This window comes from Podarcis liolepis (assembly GCF_965112155.1).
Source record: "Podarcis liolepis genome assembly, chromosome: 13".
In the NCBI taxonomy this organism is placed as follows: Eukaryota; Metazoa; Chordata; class Lepidosauria; order Squamata; family Lacertidae; genus Podarcis; species Podarcis liolepis.
Window position 1 is genome coordinate 18,662,145 of NC_139573.1, and position 24,358 is coordinate 18,686,502.

The 24,358-nt window shown below is 45.9% G+C and overlaps 1 protein-coding gene across 4 annotated transcripts; it reads left to right on the forward strand.

The window, feature by feature from the left end:
- Nucleotides 1-192: 192 nt before the first annotated feature.
- IZUMO1 (izumo sperm-oocyte fusion 1) lies at nt 193-23,765 on the forward strand. 4 transcript variants are annotated; one of them, XM_083472987.1, is made up of 9 exons: nt 193-808; nt 8,711-8,785; nt 11,749-11,832; nt 12,552-12,572; nt 15,946-16,026; nt 17,204-17,304; nt 19,305-19,455; nt 22,130-22,301; nt 22,912-23,765. In XM_083472987.1, the coding sequence occupies exons 1-9, from the start codon at nt 724-726 to the stop codon at nt 23,009-23,011; spliced, it is 870 nt and encodes a 289-aa protein (XP_083329113.1). In that variant the 5' UTR covers nt 193-723; the 3' UTR covers nt 23,012-23,765. The 4 variants fall into 4 exon arrangements, with proteins under 4 accessions (XP_083329113.1, XP_083329112.1, XP_083329111.1 ...); XM_083472985.1 differs by lacking the exon at nt 193-808 and adding an exon at nt 1,303-1,738 and having other exon boundaries at nt 22,912-23,762; XM_083472988.1 differs by lacking the exon at nt 193-808 and adding an exon at nt 2,354-2,486.
- Nucleotides 23,766-24,358: the final 593 nt, after the last annotated feature.

Below are 24,358 nucleotides of genomic sequence, written 5' to 3' on the forward strand. Positions count from 1 at the left end.
ATTTGAATCCTGGTCTCTTCCAGGTCCTAGTCCAACACTAACCGCTATTTCACACTAGCACCCAACATGCCTGGGAGTCATCTGTACGATTATCTAAAAGTGATTTTGTAGATTCTGCATTTTATTTTATTTTATTTTAATCTTCCTGTTGTTGTTTTTAAGAAATTGTTTTTAATTTTATTGCATTATGAAAAAATGTTATTGGGGGCAGAGAAAGTGATTGTGGCAAACCCACTGGCCATGGTACCCCTGGATGCATAAGTTGAATGAACTCCTTCATGAAAGACAAGGAACAGGCAGACAATCACAATTGGCTTTGTTTTCAATTAATTTTATTTTTTTAAAAAACCTGCATAATATTATGCTGAATCCAACAGAAACTGCTCATCCAAATTTATTGAATTCCTCTTTGCCCCCTCAGAAAAGAGATGCTGGTTGCATCTGCATCAGCTGTTTATTGGCAGTAACAGCATAGATCAAGCGAGTTTAATATACATTATTTACATGTGCTCCACGATTGCTTCTTTTTCTGGGCAGAGGTTACGAACCATATTAATTTGGTATCAAGTACTCGCTTTAAGGTTTAATTGTACCCATTTAATTGTGAAATATATTCCGGTGTTGTGAGAGTCGACTGATGGACAACGTAAGTGGTTTCTGAGAGCCCTCACAACCGCGAAGAGACTGATCCTAGAACACTGGAAAAACAAATCTCACCAACAGATGGGCAACAAACTGAGGACCTGGCTACATGGCCTGTATTTGATGGTGCAGCATATCAAAGACAGCCGCCACCAAAACAATACAAGTATGTGTGGCCTACATTGAGATATATGACCACCCTGGCATTCTGTGCTAGTCGTTGTACCATTGTGAATATCTGCATCTCAGGAGCTGCATATGCACTATATGTTTAAAGCATATTTAAAGTACCTCTACTCCCACAGAATCCTGGGGACTGCAGTTTTTTGCAAGTGCTGGGTAGGGTGGGCTCTGTGAGGGATAAACCACAGCTTCCAGAATTATTTTGTGGTGTGTGTGCTTTAGGTGTGTTTTCAATGTACGGTTTGTATGCTACCTGTGCTTGAAGTATCACTGGTAACTGGGAAATGGATATAAAGCCCCATTTCTCTCCCCCCCCGGGGGGGCCTTCTCCCCTCTCCTTTCCCTGGGTCCTATTTGGCCAAAGAGGGGGGGAAATGAGGAAAAGTATTCACAACAGAGAGAACTGGTGGCTGAGTTTGTTTTTCCTCCTCCTTCCTAATCCCTTTTTCCTTTTGTGTCATGTCTTTCATATTTTAAGTCTGTAGGAAAGGGCTGGCTTATAACTGATCTTTGTAAGATGCTTTCTCAGCTGAAGAGCAGGGTAGGAATGCTTCGAATAAATAAAACTCAACCGTGATTATTATTGCATTGGTTGAGAACATGTGGGCTTTGTGATGTCATAGCTATGACGTCACCTCAACGCAGGCCAAGGCTCCTTTCTGGCAACCACAGCAAAGGGTGATGCCTTGGCTAGTGTTTTGGCTAATAGCCCAGGACATTGCAGGATCCCATGGATGCCTGAAATGCAATGCAGATGCCATGGCAGTTGTGAAGGAATTCAAAGATATCTACCTGGACAAGCATCTTTTCTGGAACCAACAGCTCAAAACAAAACTGAAGGCAGACTTGGATAATTTCTTAGACGAGCTCCCTCATCAGGAAATCGATCAAAAAAAATACATGGCTGTTATTGGTATGGCTGCACCCATCCCAGTGCTCCTGCCAGGGAACCCATGATTTTTGGGGGGTGAATATTAAGAATTCCAGGGTCCAAAGGCACCACTCTGACCTCTGCATCCCTTAATTGGATCTGCATGCATATTTATTTATTTATTTATTTATTTATTTATTTATTTATTTATATTGGAACTTTAATTGTACAAGTTGTGGGCTGGATAGCATATTATCATATAAACTGCATTAATTGCCCTGCCCTTAGTATTAAAATGTTAGAGGCCCAGTCAACAAAACCTAGTAGCTTATGGCATATCCTAGATGTGACAAAATAAAACAGAGTGCAGAAGGCAGCTTGGGCTGGGGACCAGGCCAAGAATCAGCCTCAAAATCTAGAACTCTGAGGTAAATTATTTCCTGCCAGGTAAGGCCTGAAAAAAGGCCTCCCTGACAGGTAACCTCACCCCCCTCACAGACACTCACTTCCCTAGGAAAGAAGGATGTGACTTAAGCAATATATTTTCAGTGTGTGGGGGGGGGGGGACAGTGGAGATTTAATTTAAGGAGATACTGTGTCTACCCACCACCTGAAGTTTGGCAGGTAGATAGGAGATAGCAGAAAATTTGTCATCAAAAAATCCTCCCTAGACAGGCCTACCTGGCTTTTTCGTCCTTGAGCTCTTATTGTTTGGCTAAAGAGGGCTAATCCCACAGTTAAGCAGAGGGTGACTGAGGGATGGAGTCCAGGTTGTGGAGAACAGAGACAGGTGTTTGTGGCCTGGCCTGCCATGTGCCTGTTGTAATTGCAGAGTCCTTTGCACAACGGAATGATGAGCAGTACGTGCCACATGCTTAATGTTGCTTTATTTTCAGTTCAATGTTGAGAAATTACAAACATGCATCTTGCTTCTGCGGGAGCAGAGAAGCAACCGTCCTTCTCCTCGGAACGAAAAACACCGAGAGAACAGTGAAAAACAGGAAACCAGTGTACGTCACATCCAGTCTCCCATTCCCGTGGGAAAACCCAACAGTGCTCTGACTGTGGAATGTAAACATTGTCTTGTGACAAGCACTTCGCTGCACAGTGAAGAGAGCAGAAACCAACATCCTCCCCCTTTCTGTGAACATCACTGGGCAGCGTGTTCGTACAATATCAGTACAAACCCAACTTCTGTACATAGGTACAGTGTTGATCCCTTGATACAATCTTGGACAAGACATCAGCAGGAATTTCATTACCTGGCATATAGGACACCGTTACGAGTCCCTTCTGAATATGTTCCCTAGCATGTTGCAACTTCAATTGCAAGTGCTTCGTGCTTTGCTTACAACCTTCCAAATTCAGCAAAGCCAAACATGCTTTGTTGTCCTGGTAAACCTGGATTGGACATTTGACAGGAATTTTCATGTCTTTGCACAATTGTAACAACCATTCACAATCTTTAAGTGAATAAGACAGTGCATTCAGTTCAGCTTCACAAGTACTTAAGCTAATTGTTGTTTGCTTCTTGCATGACCAATCAAATAGACCCTGATTGTACATGTAGCAAACTCCAGACGTACTTTTCCTGTCTGCAGTGTCACTTCCAAAACTTGCATCTGCAAAAATCTCAAGACCACCAGACTTCTGATTGTTAAATCTCAGTCTGTAATGCATAGTGCCTTTCAAATAGCGTGCTATGCGTTTCAGAGCTTTCCAATCCTTAACAGTAGGATTGTTAACTTGTCTGCTTAGCAAATTACAGCTAACAGCAATGTCAGGTCTTGAACATCTGGCAATGAAGTTTAGCTTGCCTAGCACACTTCTGTACAGTGTAGTGTCAGAAAATGCTTCTTCAGTGTCTTCTACCTGATAACCTGTTGTCATCGGTGTGTCTACAGGGTTAGCATCCATCAGGTTTAGTTTGCTTAACACATCAGCAATTTTCCGTGACTGGTGTACTAGAATGTTACCACTTTGATCTTTCTCTATTTCCAGAGATAGGTAGTTGTTTACCTCACCAAGATCTTTCATGTCAAAGTGCTCTTTCAGTTGAGCTAGGGCGTTATTGTATATTGTGACATCTTTCCAAAAGAATAAAATATCATCAACATAAAACAAACAATACAGCTTCTTTTGCCCCTCCTCTTTGACAAATACACATGGATCAGCTTTCCCTTGCTGAAAACCTAGAGAAAACAATGCTTCAGTGAGTTTTGTGTGCCAACACCGTGCACTTTGTTTGAGACCATAAAGGGACTTCTTCAGAGCACAAACAAATCCCTGTTTTACCTGTACGCCATCAGGTGGAAGCATATAAAGTGATTCACCTAGAGATCCGTACAAAAACGCTGTATTCACATTGTGGTGACTAATGTGTAGATTCTCCTCTGCAGCTAGCTTGAGCATAAGCCTAATGCTCTCGTATCTCACAGTGGGTGAGTAGGTCTCGTGATAGTCTTCACCTGGTACCTGTGCAAAACCTCTGGCTACCAATCTGGCTTTGTGTCTGACTATCTTGCCATTTTGATCAGTCTTCGCTTTGAAGACCCATTTGCTTCCAAGCAGTTTCATTCCTGGAACTACTGGAACTAGCTCCCAAGTTTTGTTCTTTTCTAAGGAATCAAGCTCAGCCTTCATGGCATTTAACCATGGCTCAGCTTCCTTAGAATCCAAATCCTGGATTTCTTGGAAACTTGAAGGTTCAAAAACCTTCTTGGAGCTTTTAACAGCTGCTACTGCTGTCTTGGCAAATTCATCAGCAAATCTCTTTGGAGGTCTGCCTTTTGTGGCTCTTTGTGACCTGCGAATCAGCCTTAAGTCCTCAACACTTTCCTCTTCCTTCTTAGGAGAAAAGTGGCCTATTGTGAACAATGGTTCTTCCAATTCCTGATCAGAGCTTTCAGAGGGTCGCATAGAGGCTTTCGCATTCTTGAAATCCTCTGAATCACCCGATTCAGTTTCAGACTCAGAATCAGAACCTTCATCAGTGGGTGTGGGTTGCTGTTGCTTATCCTCAGTCTCATCACTGTCATCAGGATAACATTGGAAAATTCCCACATTCTCCCCCCACTTGGCATTGTACTCAACACTTCTTGTGAGTTTAATTGTCTTAGAGTCAGTCATCATTATTCTGTAAGAACCTTTCTGATAACCTAGAAAGATACCATGCAATCCACGTTTGCCTAACTTGGAGCTTTGTGGTGAGTGAACCCACATATCAGAACCAAAAATTTTCATGTGTTTGATGTATGGTTTCTTGCCAAACATCTTTTCATACGGGGTACAACCAATCGCTGAAGATAACCTGCGATTGTAACTGTAAACAAAACACGAGAGAGATTCGGCCCAATAACTCTCTGGAAGATTGGCATCATGCAGCAAGGTTTTTAACCCTTGAAGCAATGTCTGATTTGCCCTTTCGCATAGTCCATTCTGCCATGGCGAGCGAGGACTGGACAAATCGTGTTGAATTCCTTTCTCAGTCAGAAAAGCTTCAAACTGCTGAGAAGTGAATTCTCCCCCGCGATCTGTGAAAAGAGTTTTTATCTTTTTACCATGCACATTTTCCAACCAAGCACAGAATTCCTTAAACCTTGGAAAAGCCTCTGATTTCTGCTTGAGATTGTACACATAAATATACCTGGAAAATGCATCAATGAGAACCATGAAGAACCTATTGCCACCCAAAGAGGGCGATAGTGGACCAACTAAATCAGCATGAACAACCTGGTATGGTTCTGTAGCTTGCCTACTAGACACCTTACCTTTCGCAGCCATTTTCACCTTGTTTGCTGCGCATGCCTTGCACTTCATGTGGTACCTGCAGGGTTTAATAGTCATACCTTCAACCAAGGCAGGCATTTTAGATACTGCCTCAAAATGCAAATGACCAAATTTTCGGTGAAAATCATGAATACATCCTGCATGCAAACTTTTGTTAGAACCTGCAATGCAACAAGTCTCATTCTGCACAACATCATCATAATACAAAACAAACAAACGATCAACATTTTCAGCATGCAATACATAATCGTCTTTCTTTGTGATGGTGCATTTCTTGTTCTTGAAGGAAACGTCAATGTTCCGTTCATTCAGCTGCATCACACTTAGAAGATTGTGTGTGGCATCTGGAACGTACAGTACATCCTGTATCGATAAGTCCAAATTGTGAAGTACAACAGTTCTGTAGCCTTGACTGGGGATCGTGTGGTCATCCGCCTGGTGAATCGCACCTTCCTGCAGTTTAAAAGACACGAACAGTCACTTATCGTTGCACATGTGGTGGGTAGCTGCTGAATCAACAACGAAGAAAGATCTAGACGTTTTCTGGACCTTTGCGACATTTGGAGTGAAGCGTGAGACCATTGCCTTGTGCTGCGTTGTCCTGGACACCGGACCTTTGCCTTTGCTTTGGCCTTTTCCACGCGATGAGCTTCCGCTGCGCTGCTCTGTCTTGGCCTTGGGATATCTGCATTCCCTCTTCATATGGCCTAGACGTCCACACGAGTAGCATTTCACTGCCTTCAAAGCTTTGGCGCCCTCTGGTGGTTCCACTGCACTCTGGGATGACGTCTGTGAAGACTCCCCCTTATCCATGCAGCTAGCACCCCGGCGATCTGCTTCATTCTGGATCACGGCAGTAACATAGGCTACTGTGAGCTGAGCAGTTGGCTGAACAGCAATCTGAGTGGCAACGGACTCCCAACTTGGACCCAAAGAATGTAGTATCATGAAGGAATACACAGCCTCTGGAAAGTTGAGTCCTCTCTGTTGCAGCTCGTGTCTCAGATTCTGCATCTCCATCAGGTGTGTACGCACATCCCCACCTTCAGCAAGAGCCATACCATGCAGCTTGGCATAATAGTACATTGAGGAACCAGCTTCTGTCCTCAAGTGAGCCTCTCTTAAAGTGTCCCAAATTTCTCTGGCTGTGGTCTTACCACGCAACAGACAGAGCTCTTCTGGGGATACTATCAACGTAAGCGTTCCCCTTGCTTTGGAATCCTTAGCTGCCCATTGGAGCTGCTGTAATTGGAGCTGGGGGGTTGTCTGTAATAACATTAAACAGACCCTCTTTCCGCAGAACAGCCTCTGCATAAAGTACCCAGTCCGTGTAATTTTTCATATTGATCTTGGGAATCCCAAAAGCATCAGCCAGCTTTGCATTAGCCATCATTGCTGCTTTAAATCAAGCTGCGTCACAGTACAGCTGCTTCCAAAAGCACTTGTAAAAAGTACTTTCGCTTTCCCAGCCACCAAGCCTGTGAGCTTGTGCCTTATAGCCTTTGCCTGTATCACGGCAAAACGGCTTCAAAAGTTCAAAGTCCAGCCATAAAGCCATAAACTAGAAGCTGGCAGGCTGCCCGGAGCATGAGCACATACCTCCATCAATCAAACTTGACGCGCAGAGCAGATAACGCCTTCCGTTTCTCTGTTCCTCTGCCGGCATTCCGACTCGGCTTCTGGAGTCTCCATTCTTCAGTTTGATTGCGTCTTTCTGGGCCCGGAACCAAAAATGTTGTAATTGCAGAGTCCTTTGCACAACGGAATGATGAGCAGTACGTGCCACATGCTTAATGTTGCTTTATTTTCAGTTCCATGTTGAGAAATTACAAACATGCATCTTGCTTCTGCGGGAGCAGAGAAGCAACCGTCCTTCTCCTCGGAACGAAAAACACCGAGAGAACAGTGAAAAACAGGAAACCAGTGTACGTCACATCCAGTCTCCCATTCCCGTGGGAAAACCCAACAGTGCTCTGACTGTGGAATGTAAACATTGTCTTGTGACAAGCACTTCACTGCACAGTGAAGAGAGCAGAAACCAACATCGCCCCCTAAGCTAGTCTGTGGTAAAAAAAAAAAAAACCTTCGTGTGTGGAACTGAGGAGAGCAGCCGCCATACTGGGGCCCCCATACTGGCCTTCACCTCTGGCGAGAAAGTGTCCTGACTGAGGCCTTTGGTTTAGTAAATTGACAATTTGATGACTGGTGGCTGTCACTACTGAATTTTTATTTTACGGTGCTTTTGTGTGTGGCGTGCTTTCAGTCTGGGTTTAAATCTTATTGTTCTTCTCTTGATGCTGTGCTCTAAATCTAATTCGGAGGATTTCTATTCTTGAAAGAAAGATGGGGCACCAATCTTCTCTGGCATATTCCTACGCCTTTTATTCGAGTCAGAAGAAGTTAGCTGAGTTATCGTTGAGTTCTTACGCTCCTATAAGAGGCCACATGATAGCAGTTTCAACAATCGTGCTTGGCATGGAAAAAGTGGAGGGACTTTCTTCTCCCTCTCTCCTAACATTGGAACTCATGGACATCCAGTCAAGCTGAATGATGGACTAGGTGATCCACTGGATCCCTTCCAACTCCACAATTCAAGGATTCTAAGTACTTCTTCACACAGTGCGTAGCTAAACTGTAGAACTTGCTCCCGCAGAAAGCAGTGACAGCCACCGACTTGGATGGTTTTAAAAGAGGATTAGAGAAATTAATGGAAGATAAAGGCTGTCAATGGCTGCTAGCCAGAACGGCTATGTTCTGGTCAGCCACTGTGAGAAGAGCCACTGGCCTGAACCTGCAGGCATATGTTATGTTCTTATGTCTGTATAGTTTTGTGTGAGCTGCCCTGAGGTTTATTTTGAAGGATTGCATAGAGATTTGACTGAATAAATATTGACTCCGGTGGGATTTAACTCCCAGGTTTACATGGGATTGTATGCATAATAAATACACATTAACATGCAGACATACAATAATAGGGAGAAAAACAATGGAAGGAAGAGGAAAACAAGCTGCAATTGCTCTGAACAAAAACTCCATGTTCAAAGGCATTATACACCTCTTGTCTGTGGAGGTGCCTGGCTTCTACATCAGGCCCTGCAAGAAAGCTTTATGGGGAAGGAGGCAGACAGCGCTCAGTGATTCACAAGGCAATTCAGAATAAAAAAAGATGGAATGAAGCTGGCTATTTTTTCCCTAACTGTATCCCCCCCCCTCCATTCTCTTCAGATGACTTTTCGCTGGCAGACTTAGGTGCCCACTTCAAACGCTGTTTGAAACACATCATGGAAAATGAAGTTAAAGGTAGAGATATGCTAAAATGAATGGTATCACATGGCCATCAGGAATATATGACTGTTATCTTCCAAATGGCTGTAATATGTTACATGTATGTATATTGGAATGTATTCAGCAAACTGTCTGGTGCGGCCTCTGAAGGCATGCTCCTCAAATGTAGGTCAAGATAATTTTACTTTGGCTGCCCAGCTCATTCATATATCTGGCTGGTTGTTGCCCAGTCTTTTACACTGTAAATCTTTCAGTGCCTTTTACCTCACAACCAACTAGGCGTTGCCATCTGGTGGTTTCTTCAATATAGTGCACCGCTATCTACTGGAAGTAGGTACTGTGTTGACAAATCAGTCTGAGTGTTTCCAGATGGGACTTTAAACTTCCAAGTGGGTTGTTCATAACATTAAAGACAAATGCACAGAGGATTTCCCACCGACAGGGAAAATCTGATTTAAACAGGGGAGAAATGCAGGCTGGCATCATGGGCGTAGCACTGAAAGTACTAAATCAATTTAGGTTCAGTTCCCCCCCCACCCAAGCAGATGCCCCCCCCGAAAGCTAGCTCCCTGCAATGGGGGTATTTTTACCTGTGATTTCCCAAAAGAAGCTCATCAACTTTGGCTGCCCACCTAACAAAACTCCTGGCTTCTTCTGAAGCTCAGAACATTGTATGGACACAGTAAACAATGTGCATCCACTAAGAGCTCCACTCTCACAATAAACACATTCATCAAAACTCTGTTTATAGCCCATTCCCACAAGAATGGAGTGGGGTGTTAGCCTGCATGTATACAGAAACCTCCTTGGATTAATTTTTGTGCTATTCAGTTGCTCATTTAAATTGGCCTCACTTGCCCTCATTGACACCATCATGCAGCCAAATATGATTCATTATATGGCCTCATGACATTACATGTATATTCACTTTAGGATTCTTGATTGGGTGGGCTCACCCATGTACCGGTAACTACTCTGAAGGAAGGAGAAAGAAGCAGCACCTTGGGAGGGAGAGTGGCACCAGAGCAGTTGCCAAGGGAAACAGTGGATCCATAAAATGACAAATAGGCACACTGTCTTAAAAAAACAAACAACACTTTTAGAATAAATTTCCACTCCACAAGCTCTTGGCTCAAAAATAAACGAAATAATGATCCCAGTCCTATTTCCCATAAAATAAAGGGGGGGAATGTAAAATGTGGCTCAACAGGTCATGCTCAGATACATGCATGTTTCTGATCACAGTGGTTGACAGCAGGTTTGTTCATATTTATGTAGCTCTGCTGCCTCCTAACTGAATTATAATCCTGAATTATATAGGCAATATAGTTGTTGGGCGCCCCTGCTGGAAACCCTGCTGTTTCTGTTGTTATCTAGGTCTTTGGGGAGGAATTTGGAACTGGAAGAAGCGTTTCCTTCGACTCTGCTCCTCCTGCATGCTGTTAAACTTTGTTTTAGAGGATAGATCGGATGAAAAACATGGGGCAGGGAAAAGCACAAAATGGTGGTGTGTGTCATGTAAACCACCCTCTGATCTTCAGGGTGGCATATACATTTAATAAATCAGAAGACTAAATAAACAATTAAAAAAAAGAAAAACCCAACAAAAATCTACATTTTAAAATGCGCATTTCTAAACATTCCGGCTTATATTGCACTCCCACTGTTGGCCCTTCCTCCTTTTCAACATCACAATTCATCATGCAAAGGGACGGCGCCAGGGGTCCACACGGCATGTGGGGGTCCCTGGGCCTGCTCCTCCTCTTCGTCAACTGCTTTCTTGTTTGCCCACATCTCTCTATGACATAGAAGTGCTGGAAAGAGGAAGGAGGTGCCACTGCCTGCCTGCCTTCTCCCTGGCTCTCTGCTAGCAGGCAAGCAAGTGGTAGCAATTCAGTGGTGGCCGGTGCCGTGTGGGACTGGTGGGCCAGAAGGCAAAGAGCCCAAACAGTATGTGGAGGCAGAGCCAACTAGTCCTAGTTTTGTCCCCATCGTCCTCCCAGCTGAGTTCCACAGGGACAGCGCTTGCACTAAGGGAGTAGGAAGCTGATAGGCAGTGCCACCCACTGGATTGGTTATATGTAATGAAGGAATGGGTTTCTGTGTAGTAAGTTTAAAAACTTGACTCAACCCCCCCCCCTTTTTGTTCTTTCAAAAGAGAGCACTTTTAAATGTGTAAAACATGAACTGTTGAGCAAAACCATAATAAGGACACAACTGCATAAACAGTTTTGTCCTTTATCAGGACAGGCAAGGGATGGTCTTGGCTCTCCAGGGGAACAAAGAAAACACGTCAGAACTTTATCTTATGTGCTGACCACAAAATACGCGCAAGACCAATGTCCAGGGAAAACGCCAAAAGCGTGTTCCCGGAGATTATGACGTCCTCCCAGATAAGAGTAGGAAGAGGAAGATCCTTTTATGGTCAGAGGTACAGGAAGGAAGACCCTTTTATGGTTGAGAGTACCAGAGCAGGAACATATGTGATGTCAACCTGCATACATAGGCCAACGTGGTTGGGCTCCTAGGGGAGGAGTGAGAGGGTGCCTGGAGGATATATAAACTGCATGAAACCTGTCATTTCTTTGGACTTGCTGGGGACTAATCATGCAAGTGCCTTCTGCTATCTGGAGAGCAGAATAAACTCTTTCTTTGAACCAACCTCGGTGTCATTTTGACTTCCTTCCTCCTGTCCCGGAGCAACACAGACCCAATCGGTGAACTCCAATAAGGCTACAGTAAGAAGACGGGAAGGCCTGGCAGATTGAGGTTGGTAGGGCAGTGCCCCATTAGCCTGAATGGGCCAGCCTCCGTTGGCAGCAACCATGGGGAAGAGGAGGAGGAGCTGGTGAACATGACCGTGAGGAGGTCAGCTTCCTGACGGAGGGGGCCCCAGGGTGGGTGTCTTGTCCAAGGGCCCTGTGAAACATGGAGCCCACCTAGACCTCCTGCTCTTACCGTTTGCTTTTCCTTTGCAGAGGCTCAGCTTCATAAAGAGATGGATTCGTGTTTTCAGAAGCTACTGACTGTTTTTCACGAGCTATTGCCCAGAGTTGCAACATGTAAGCTGTGCATAGCTTGGCTGAGCCATATGGGGCGGGTGGGTGAAGGGGTTGGCAGGTGAGGCAGGCAAGGGTAGCAGTCCCTAGTTAGTAATAGAAAAATAAAATGAATAGTTGTAGATAGGAGTTATATGGGACGTGGGTGGTGCTGTGGTCTAAACCACTGAGCCTTGGGCTTGCCAATCGGAAGGTCGACGGTTTGAATCCCCGTGACGGGGTGAGCTGCCATTGCTCGGTCCCTGCTTCTGCCCACCTAGCAGTTCAAAACCATGTCAAAGTGCAAGTAGATAAATAGGTACCGCTCCGGCGGGATGGTAAACGGCATTTCCATGCGCTGCTCTGGTTTCGCCAGAAGCGGCTTAGTCATGCTGGCCACATGACCCGGAAAAAACTGTCTGTGGACAAACATTGGCTCCCTCAGCCAGTAAAGTAAGATGAGCACCACAACCCCAGAGTTGTTCACAACTGGACTTAACTGTCAGGGGTCCTTTACCTTTAGATAGGGGTTATAGGTCCTTCTTTCTCCCTTTGCACCATACAAACACCCGCTCATCCTCTGAAGTTAAATAGATGCTGACTAGATCAGCTGTAATGGAAGGTCTGCAGGGGCCAGTTCAAAAGTTGGCAATCCTAACTGGGTTACTGACAATGGTGTGTGGGCGGAGGGGGGTGTACAGACACACGCAACTGCCAACTTCCTTCCTTCTTTCTCTTTGCAGATTATTGCAGCAATGAATGCGGTGAGTAAAATGAACTTAGAGAGTTCATTTTTAAAAGGAATTAGTTCGACCTGTCCCCAAAGGAACTAATTCTAGTTCACGTTCAGCCCTTTGAGAAATGAACTAGTTTGGTTCACATACAGTTCACAGTTCAATTCATGTCCATCCACATGATTCTCTGTCATTTTCTAACCCATCAGCATTTAGATTTTGTGTGTGCATAGCCAAAGGCCTTACAGTGTACAGCAGAGAGCAAGGCAAGGCTTTCCTTTAAAATCACACAACATACCCTATAAAAAGTTTACAGCATAAAAATTTAAAATTAGAGAGCATTAACATGCTGCCAGAGCAAATTTGGCTACCAGGTGTGTAATCTGTAGGTCTTTATCAGTTAGGAGCACTATAGTCTGCCCTTCACAGAGATACAATTCCCACAAGCCCTTAAACTGTAGCACTCATACTTATTTTAGGGAAAGTACCGTATTTTTCGCTCTATAACACGCACCCGACCATAACACGCACATAGTTTTTAGAGGAGGAAAATCCGTAGGCATGCCACCCGTAGGCATTTCCTCCATAGCACGCACAGACATTTCCTCTTACTTTCTAGGAGGAAAAAAGTGAGTGTTATGGTGCAAAAAATACGGTAGTTTCTTTGTGACCCCCTGGAAAGGGAGGTATTTTCTTCGCTGCTGCTTTCAAAGTATTGTGTCTCTGCAGCCATACAACTTCAAGCCCGTCACAATCTTTTTAGCGGTTTTGACTGCTAAAGTTGGTCAAAGCGGTTTTGACTGCTAAAGTAGGTATGTACTGGATTTCTGGTTCTCGACCATACCTGGACAGGTATGGCACCTCCTTTATAAGGAAGAGATCCTGTTGTAAGTGGAGCAGGGGAAAAGCCATTCTCGGTCTTTCAAGACTTCCTTATCAGAGAGGGGCTATTGCAGAAGTGTTCCGACTTTCTCCTGCCAGATGTTGGAGAGGGAGGTAACACCTGCCAGATGTCTGGGGTAAATGGATCAATTCCTCCTACCCGAGAACAAAATGGCTGCAAATCAGTGCTTACATGCATAGGCTTCCCCGGTCAGAGGAAGCCTTACCTGAGGTACTGTTGTTTACATTCCCTGGCAGCAGCTCTCCAGGGTCTCAGACAGAGAAAAGTCATTCATTTCACATGCGATCTGATTGTTCTAGCTAGGCATGCCAGGACCAGATCTGGGGACATCTACATTCAAAGCATGTACTCTGCGATTGAACTATGGCTCCTTCCCTCAGGAGTCTCTTGAGGCCTTTTGCTGCCAGAGGCAGAAACCCCAAATGATCAGCCAAACCCTCCCACCTAGTTAATACACGAAACAAGCCCCAGGAGAGTTCTGCGCTATTAGAGCTGATAGCTTATCAGCCGGCTCCTGTGGATCTGCCATTAACAGCAGTATGATGTTACAGCACAACCATGTCTACATATGTAAAGGGATGCCGTCCACGTGTATCCAACTGATATGCTCAGAGTCAATGCACACAATGGGGCAAATTAAACTGCTGCTATGGTCAATTAAAACCAAGCAACAAACCAAAGCATAAAGAAGAATAAAGAAGGCAGAAGCCAAAATGTTTTGCTATAAGAATTTAAAATTTCTGTTTTGTTAGTCTCTCTCTCTCTCTCTCTCTCTCTCTCTCTCTCTCTCACACACACACACACACACACACACACACACACACAAACACATTCCAGTTGGACTGGTGGCTTTGGAGTTAAATCTAAAAGTCTATAGGGATAAGAGGAAGGTGTTGAGTGCCAGATAGACATGAATACAGCTAGCTAGTTTAGAGTGGGAAGTTAGAACAGAACAGAAGCATTGCTGGCTAGAAGCAGCATAGCCATCCTGGTTGAGAAATTAGAGAAGCAGAAAGGCAGAAACAGAGGTGGCAGTGGAAGAAATAGGCACTGAAGGAACAAAGCACAGACTTTGTTCTCTGTACCTCAACCAAGCTCAGCATCCTTTCACCGGAAACTCCATTCCATGTCATCTTCCAAGCTTTCTTAGTCTTAGCAGCCTAATTTAAAGGGGGCGGAAACCCTATTGCTGTTGTTAAACAATTGCAGATCTACTGCAAATCACCCAGAGGTATGCTAAGAAATCTGCTCACTCTTACCTTAAGTAATGCCAGTGAGTACTAAAGTGACTACACTTGGTGTCAGTGCCTCAGGTGTGGAGCTTTTTCTGTTAGGGCCTTTGAGGAAATCAAATCTAGATGTGCCAAGGATGACTTGGGTGGAATCTACGCACATATGAGAACTGTTCTGAAAAGGCTTCTTTTTTTAAAGCGTTTTTTTTAAATAAAAAAAACACAAAAACAACACAATTGAATTTTCCATGAGGCTCACCACCGCCATCTAGTGTCACATTGTATATTGCACTTAAAACACACTTAAAACGTTTTATTTGCAGCTGTATAGCTGACTCCTTGATTAGGTTTGAGTTTGGTGGGTAGTAGAAAGAGTGAATTGACTGCTTTACACTCCACACCCGGTACCACGAGTGCTCTCACTCTGATATGCTGAACTGGTAAGAGTCTCCCTTATTGATCAGTAGCAAATAAAAACTATTACCTTTCTTGTCCTGAATGCTTTCACTCCCCTTCACTATGCTTTGCTTTCAGGTGGCAGTAATGCTCCTGAATACCAGTGGCTGGAAACAGCAGAAGGGGAAAGTGCTCTTGTGATCACATCCTGCTTTCCGCAGGCTTCCCATAGGCATCTGGTTGGCCACAGTGAGAACAGGATGCTGGCCATTGGCCTGACCCGGCAGCTCATTATGAAATTTCAGTGTCAGGGTGTTTGAGTTATATTTAAAATGACGGGCAAGCTGGGTTGTTGTTGTTTTTTGCTAACACCAATGTGCTAAACCCAGGATGGCAATGCTTATCTTCACACATGCACTACTTTCTGTTGTTATAGGTGTAGGAGTGGGGCAGACCAGAGGGGTGGAGGCATAGAATCAGTTGGTGACCCCTATGTTCCAGCCTTAAAGCAGCAATGAACAAGAGCTGCACAAGGCCACTGCCATCATTTGAACTGAATTTATTACGGTCCCAGACCAGACTCTAATGATAAAGCAGGATATCAAATCCAAACTACTACTACTACTACTACTACTACTACTATTCTTCTTCTTCCTTCTTCTTCTTCTTCTTCTTCTTCTTCTTCTTCTTCTTCTTCTTCTTCTTCTTCTGCCATCATTTATTCCCAAGAGATTTGTTCCCAGGGGAGTTTGTGTTTGGTGAGCCAGATTGCTGTGCTTGTCCCACTATCTGTCACCTTCTCTCCAGTTCACCCTCCTTCTGCCCTTCTGCTCGAACCCAGAACCCTCCTTCTGGTCCTCTCGTTCTGCAGGTGTGATGAGCTACGTGCTTACTAATTGCTTCACGTGCCTCGTACGGACTTACACATGCAACAAGAAATACCGGTGTGGAGGTAAGAGCTGAGAAAAGGGAGCAGGCTCAGTTTGGGGCCTACAAATCTGTGGCAGAAGACAGGGCCTGGCAGGATTGAGATTCAAGAGAAAGACGCCCGAGGCCAGTCTAAACGGACCCACTGGGACTACTTGTAAGTAAGAAGGCAAGCAGGAAGGGGAACATTGGCTGAGGGGAGGAGACTGAAGTTGGCAGAGTAGTGCCCCATTCACCCTGGGGGACAAGCTTTCACTGGGCTTGACAGTGGAATATGGCCATGTTGCCCTTCTCCCCAGTTGAGCTACAATTTGTGGGGGTGGGAATTCAGAACTTTTCGGACCAAATGGAAGAGCTCCCCTCCTCCAATCCAAACCTTGCTATGGCTTCTGACAGCCAGTGGAGGGAAGTTGTATGCAGCTAGTGTCCTTAGAATCATAGAATCAAAGATTTGGAAGGGACCCCTCGGGTCATCTAGTCTAACCCCCTGCGATGCAGGAATCTTCTGCCCAAGGGATGTCTGTTTTAAAAAACCATAAGACCAGAGAGCAACCATAGGTTGTCTATCCATCCTTAGCAATACCTGGGCAACAGGCTGAGCAGGCACACAAGTCACCTACTCAGTTTCCCCCACTATGGTGGACCAGGTTGTTTTTCTAATTTGCATCTATTATATAAATGAGCACATGCACATTTTATGTGAATATGTGACTCTCTCTCTCTCTCTCTCTCTCTCTCTCTCTCTCTCTCTCTCTCTGGTGATGCCCAAGTGACCACCCAACTCATCCTGCCCTGAGAATAAAATCCCAGCTCCCAGATTTCTCCACCAAGCCCTTCACCAATCCCCTTCCTCCACCTTGAACACAATAATCCCCAGCAGGCTCCTTCCTTCCCTGCCAGTCCCATTAGTACTTAGGTGATGGCTTTGCTGGGCTCTATATCATAGGGACTGTCTTGTTTTGACTATATGTAAGCCACTCTCTTTTAGGCTGAAGAGCAGGGTACAAACGCTTTAAATAATAGCAACAACTAACAACGTGTCCCTGTATAAGTAAAAAAAGGTGCCTTCTTAGAGTGCTGTTTGTATGTTCTAACGGTTTTACTTGTGGGCAATCAATGATAATGTTGCATATGTGGCGGGCAGTAGTGGATTAAATGTTAAGTACCTAGAAGAACAGATTTTGGATACTTGGATTTTGCAGAAAGGAGGATACAAGTGGAAATGGATGAAGATCTGGTTCTGGATTGTGCTCTGCAGTGGCATAAGCTTAGTCAAAGTGTGAAGAAATACATCTTCTACCGGGTAGGCAGTGCCTCTGAGAAGTGGCCTTCCCCTTTGCCAGCCCACTTGACTCCCCAAAAATCTACTGCTACTGATTTTTGACCTGTAACTCCCCACCCATGCCAAGAGTTAGCTTATGTGTCAATCACATTTTCATGCTGCAGGGTTCAGGGCGACATACATGTGCCCCCTTTTTTATGCTCATGACAACCTTGTTAAGTGCAGAAAGTGTGACAGGTGGCCACAACCTCTGTGAGCTTCATGTCTCAGTAGAGAATTGGGTCTCCTTACAGTGTTTCTGAACCTGTGGGTCCCCAGATGTTGTTGGACTACAACTCCCATCATTCCTAGCCAGCATGACCAGTGGTCAGGGATGATGGGAGTTGTAGTCCAACAACATCTGGGGACCCTAGTCCAACACTTTGAACCACTACACCACTCTGGACCTCACTTTAACAAGGAAATAAGTTGGAGTTCAAACCAGTGTGGAAAATATATTATCTGATGCTGATAACGACTAATATTTATAACTCACCCTTTGTCTGTGCAGCAGGCACCCAAAATAAACAAAACCATAAAATACACAACAATAACAGCCACAGAGCACACTAAACCAACAACCAGCTAAGTAAAATGTCTGGGCAAACAAGTAAGTCTTAGCCTTGTGCCAGTTGGGCTTCTAAGGGAAGGGCTCTCTCCCACATAACGGCAGCACACATCTCGCCCAGCAATGGAAGATGGGAAAGAGCTTCCTTTGAGAATCTTACAATATGGGAAGGGGGAGGTGCTCCTTCTGGTATTCGGGTCCCAAGCCATTTAGGGCCTTAATCAGAATTTGGCCCAGAAACAAAATCCCCCATTACTATTATGGGTGGTTGTACAACCGCAGAATCTAGTTATCGATGGAGGTTTGGGGTCAAAGGCTGCAGTGTCCTCAGCTATGCAGTCAGACCAGGTTCAGGGCTCCAAATCTGATGCTGAAGAGCAGGAGATCACAGAACCTGGGGCTGACAGATGGGACCCCACTGAACAAGCACCCAGATCGCCAGGGTCTGTAGGGCTAGAGCCAAGGATCCTTTCACACACCGGAGCCAGAGGAACCCAATGTCTCCTGCTGCATCTCACCAGTCTAGTGCTCCAGGGAGCACCCTGGGAAGGAGGCTATAGAACAGAGAAGGTGTGCCCATCTTTTAAGTTATCCACAAGGGGGCAGAGCCTGGAAAAGGTAGTCTAGACAGTGGTGGAGGAAAGGGGGTGCAGTGGGTGCAGGTCGCCTCAGGTGTCATCACTGAGGGGGGCGGGTGACAAAATGACAAAAATATGAGTTTTTTAAAAAGGGCTCACAAAACTTTTTCGTTCAGTCAACAAATGCAACAAAACCTGGCTGGCACTTGGCGTCACACCGCAGAGGCTGGCACTTATTGCCTGAGCCACGCGTCTCTCCTGGGAGTGACGTGGGGCCTTGAGCGCCCGCAGGCTCAGCACAGCCTGAAACGGCAGCATGGAACTTGCACCTGCCCACCGCCTCTCCCTCAGCTGCCCTACAGCTGAGGGGGAGGCTGCAGAGAGGCACTGGGCACCCGAGCGGCTAACTACGCTGCTGAGTCGAGAGGCAGATTCTTAGAAGGGCTCGTTCTGCTTTCAACTTTTGTTGAAGCGAGTTGTTCAGCTGGGGCTCTCTGTGGTGCTCCAACTCCCTGTGGGGGCCTGGCATTGGATTTGAACATGGACAGTGGTGGGCTGGAGTCAAAGAGAGCTTTGCAGGGGTTCTTGTCAGCAGGAAAACACATACAGTGGTACCTCTAGATGCAAACGGGATCCGTTCTGGAGCCCTGTTCGCATCTAGAAGCAAACGTAACCCGTGTCTGTGCGTCATTTTGAGCGTCTGTGCATGCACAAGCGACAAAACCCAGAAGTAATGCGCTCATCCCGAAGCACATTCAACCGGAGGTATGACTGTACATGCACGAAAAGCCACTTCTTTCTCAATGCTAGTGTCCAAATGCAACCCTTCTTCTTAGGTAGTGAAAGGCAAGCTGCAACCGATGAGCAGCAGTATGGAATCCTTTCTGGTAAAGAAGGAGGTGAACGTAAATGACTCGGGCAGATACCGGTGCGATATGGCAGATTTGCAGGGAACTGTTTCTAGCTATCTTGACTTCCTAGTACAAGGTAAGTTAAGTGAATATGGGGAAGAGTCGACTATGTTAAAGGGCTCAGATAACATACCCCCAACACACACACACACACACACACACGCCACGTCCAAAGTACACATGTGACTACATAGGTTAGCCCCCCACCACCACGCCACTTGCATGTGAGAAGGGGGTCTGCACACGTACTGAGTCTCATGCATGAAGGCTCCTCTATGCAAGGGGCAATCGTCAGCCCGTCATGAGCAGCGCAACTGTGCATGTGCAGAGAACCCCTCCTCACATGTGCCTAAATGAGTAGATGGCAGTGCGTGTTTGGGCGCCAGGGGCATTGGAGTTTAAGGTTATCCCACATAGTTCGCAAGGCCTCCTCATGCATTCTCGGGAGGATGTTGACCCGTTGATCCACCTAGTCCCAAACTGTCTACTCTGACTGGCAGTAGCTTTCCAAGGTCCCATAGACTTTCACAGGCCTGCTGCCTGATGTTGTTTAAGTGGAAATGGATAGGGAATTTTCACCTTATATGTACATTTTTTAAAAATAAAATTGAAGCATTTTTTTTAATTCTCTTTTTTTTAACCAAAAAGTCTCCCAGAGAGGCTTGCACTCTAGAGCAGTGTTTCCCAACCTTTTTTGGGCAAAGGCACACTTGTTTGATGAAAAAAATCTCGAGGCACACCACCATTACAGCCCCGTGACATCAGCGCGCAGCGTCACACCGGGAGGGACGCACGAAAGTGAAAGTTTCAATTTATTTCCCTCCCCCTTGCCGGGGAACCTCCAAGCTTTGGGGGTGGGGGGGGGAGGAGGCAGCAAAGCGAGGGACTGAGGGACGGCGGCAGCTGAGGCGGCGGCGGCTGTTGTGGTGGTGGCGGCGATAGCGGGCGGAGGAGGGGGCGGCGGCGGGGCCGAGGTGGCTGGCGGCGGCAGGGGAGGCGGCGGCGGGTGGAGCAGGAGGGCGGCCGAGGCCGGTGAGGGAGTAGGGTTGCCCGGGGCTTGAGGAGCCGTCGCCGGGAGTTGCTGCTGCTGTTGTTGCTGCTGCTGCCCGGACATGCCGGCCTCCTCCTTGTCCGCTGTCTCGCGCTCCTCCCTTTTGCGTGTCGGCACCACCACCGCGGAGCCGCCCCCGGCTCGACGCGGATCCTCGTCGCCGCCGCCCCGCCTCGAGCCGCCCGACTCACCCGCCTCCCTCCCACGGCACACCAGCCAGCGTCTCGCGGCACACTAGTGTACCGCGGAACACCGGTTGGGAAACACTGCTCTAGAGGACATGACACAAAAGGAAAAGGGATAGGAAGGCAGGCAGGCAGGCAGGCAAAAACCCCTCAGGCACTATTTCTCAGCTACAGAATTCTTGTCTCATCTGTCTCTGTCTCCGATTGCCTGATGAATTGGCTGCTGGTGAAAGTTGAGGAAAGAGCCTGATGGAGCTGACTTTTCAATAGAGCAGATGGAGAACATGCATTTCACCTCAGAACCATGTTGCCTGCTGTAGTTATATGGCCAAAGGGATCTATCTAGTAGCCTCTGTTAAGATGAACTAGCTTTCGTTTTTACTTTGCAGAGCTGTAGTACTGGCAGATAGCCAGCAGGGGGCAGTTGAAACTCAAGGCAAGGTATAGTAAAGCATCCCAGATAGCCATACATGCTTATGCAGAAGTATGTCCCATTCAGTTCAGTGAAACTTATTCCTTGGTGTGTTTAGGGATGTAGCCTTATTGGACAAATAAAAAATAGGTTTAACTAATTATGTCTGCATGCTTGCATTTGGCTAAATAATAGTTTTGAATATAAAATGTATTTTATATTTGCCATTCGATGTTGCACATACAGGCAGCGACCATATTGCACACATCTAGTTGATGCGCGACTGACCAGAACAGGGCGGAGTGGGCTTTTGCACACTCCACCGACATGCAGGGGGAGGTGGCCAGGAATGGAACCCCTGTGCAAAATGGTCGCTGCCTGTATGTAACAGGAGACTCCATCCTAGGTCCCCCTACAAACTGCTGTTTCTGTGTGGGTGAATTCTGCAGCATGTTCTTGCCACCGTGATAGTGCACTACTAGTAGATTCATCCTGCTTTATTATTGGTGGTATAAAAAGTTACAGGATTTCAGCAGGAAGTGACAGGTTGTGCACTGATTGGAAATGAAGCAGTGCGAGCGCCCTGAAACTTTTCCCAGGCACAAACATAGGATTAAGTGTGACTCCCCCTCCCCCAACAGCATCACATGGCATCATGAACACACAATAAAAAGGAGGTCCAGAGGAAGAAGAGACGTTCTTACCAGTGTGAGAGGGAAAGAGGATCGCCTCATCTATATATTTTAATCTTGTTTTTAAGTTGTATTTTAATCAATTGTTTTTATACCTGGTGTTAGCTGCCTTGAGCCCGGTTTTGGCTGGGGAAGGCAGGGTATAAATAAAATTATTATTATTATTACTATTACTATTATTATTATTATTATTATCATCATCATCATCATCTAAGATGGCACCCATCAGTCTTTATAAGAACCTATATTAAAATCTCTCTCTCTCTCTCTCTCTCTGTGTGTGTGTGTAAAAAGCATTGTCCACTTAATCAGGGATGCCTTTTAAAAGGTTATTTTAAGGAGTTTTTAACTAATTCATCTAGCTGATATATTGATTGAAGGACCTTCTCTTTCTAATCTCTTTTCTTCAGTGGTGCCTGCAGTTGGGAAGACCACGTGGTTCCCCCGGCCGTCACACACAACGATGACAGTCCCCCTTGCCTTGGGGATCTCATCCAGGGCTCCACCCCCTCAAGCCGACTTCTCTGTTTGGATAGTGATTGGGGGCACAGGCGGCTTGTTTGTCTTCATCGTTCTTGCATTGTGAGTCCTGGGGAGCTGGGATGGCACCCCGAGGGTGACTGGTAATAGGTTAACACTAGGGTATGCCAGGTCCACCCCTCCATCTTGAGAGCCTCTGTTCCCAAATGCCCCCCCTTTAAGCTTGGAAATAACACAATGCCCTACTCAGCAGGTCAGCTGGCACCCTTGAGGTTGCACCACCATCCCAGAGGGCTAAAAGACGGACATATGGATATAGACTACCCTCAGGTGTTTGTGCATGTGTGTATGTGTGGATGGAGAGGTACACATAGCAGTGTATAAGGCGAGAGTGGGGAATGCCTGGTAAACTCTCTGTAAGAGGATCAGTAACAGCAGAAAAGCTCCCTCAGATCCTATCAAAAGGGCAACAAAAAATGTTTGATTACATTCCCGGCAGGAGCCACCTCAGATTCAAGCCTTGTGTCAGGTCTGTTCATGCTAAGCAGCTTCCCAGAATCCTTTGCAAGATATTTGGGCTCCATGACACATACATAGAGTTTCGTGAGTGATCAAGGCCCTGAGGAAAGCATTCTCTGAAGCTAGAAAGTTTGAAATCTGCTGACTGAGTCTCTAATTCTTTCTTTCTCCATAACGCCATTTAACTTTATAGCCTGTTTGCTTACTTTCGTCGTAAGAAGGGGGAAGAAGATGAGGAAGATGACGACGACGATGAAAGTGAGAGTGGATCATCAGAGCTGGTGGCAATGTGAAGTCTCAGTCACCCCCCCCCCCCTTTTCAAGTTCTTCAGACACAGATTCCTGCCGACAGGCGCTCTTATATTGTACTACTAGCTGGTCTACTTTATTTATTTAACTACTATTGATAAAGATAGTGGATGTCTTTTAATAGATAAAAGCCTCTCTTGGGTTCTGTGTGGGAGAGTATGAAGATGGCATCAGGAAGACATAACTGTCAGGGCTCCGAGATGGCTTGCAAACAGCTTCCACACAACCTGCCTGGTGAACGTTCAGCCTGAATTATTTGCAAATAAGCTAGTCAGGGTTGAGTTTGCTATTTAACAACATTCATCCCGATTTGTTTATGGGGAGACGGATGCAACGTTGCCTAATCAATCCCACATTATTTGACCTCATTCCTTTATTGCGAGGCCCATTATTTTGAGGAAGGAGGTTTGTTGCACAAGAGCTCCAAATCAGGTTTAATTCCTTAGCCTGAATTTGCTGGAATGTGATTGAATCCCAGTCCACGATTGTTGACAGTCTGCAAGTGCCCTTGCTGTACTTACTGGGGAGGACTAAAAGTTTGGAAAGGGGGAAACCATTGACCCAGATGGAGCAATGCAGGAAGCACGTAATGTTGCTTTTTTCTGGGGAACAGTAGCTTTAAGGAGAAACGGTGGGTGCCCAACCCTTTCCCCACTGTTTTTCCAGTCTAAATTCCTCCTCATATATATAATGCTTGGAGCGGGGGCAGAGAGCAACTGGGTCTGTGCGATATTTACATTCCCATAATGTTTTATGGGAAAGGAGATGTTTTATAGGAAAGGAGAGCAAACCATGGTGAGTTCCATTAAGACAGATGTGGGGCACCTGTGGCCCTCCAGATGTTCCTTAATTACAACTTCCATCAGCATTCAGAGGCCAAAGGTCCTCCATGCCTGTGTTATTAAGGGGACTGAAAGTCAGAATTTGAGTTCTTTGAAAGCAGGCAGGAAAGATCTATAGAGGTACAAGGAGCCTGGAAACCAGGGCTATCAAAAGACCCTGGTGCACTGGGAGTGCAAGTCCAAGCAGGATTAAGACTGGCCCTGGATGGAGCTGAAAAATCTATCCAAAGTAGGACTGGAACAAGGATTCAGGCAGGCACCAGAGATTGGGGCTTGTGGAGCAGCAAGACAGAAGAGGAAGCACTTATAACAAAGCCACGTTCAGAGGAACCAGCAGGCTCTCTGAGGAGTGGAACCATAATTGGACCTGGGAAGACTACATGGAGCCTTCTTTTCCCACTCTCCTGCCCCATGTACTCACCCATAAGACGTGGCATTGCAACAGACCAGGGGGCTGCTGCCTTTTCCTGGCTGATCCCAACACTTAAA

Coding starts and splice junctions, on each gene's coding strand:
- IZUMO1 (XM_083472985.1), top strand. CDS start 1,507: ATGCCTTGGCTAGTGTTTTGGCTAATAGCCCAGGACATTGCAGGATCC. Junction 11,833..12,551: donor ATTGCCCAGAGTTGCAACAT/GTAAGCTGTGCA, acceptor TTCTCTTTGCAG/ATTATTGCAGCAATGAATGC. Junction 12,573..15,945: donor TTATTGCAGCAATGAATGCG/GTGAGTAAAATG, acceptor CTCGTTCTGCAG/GTGTGATGAGCTACGTGCTT.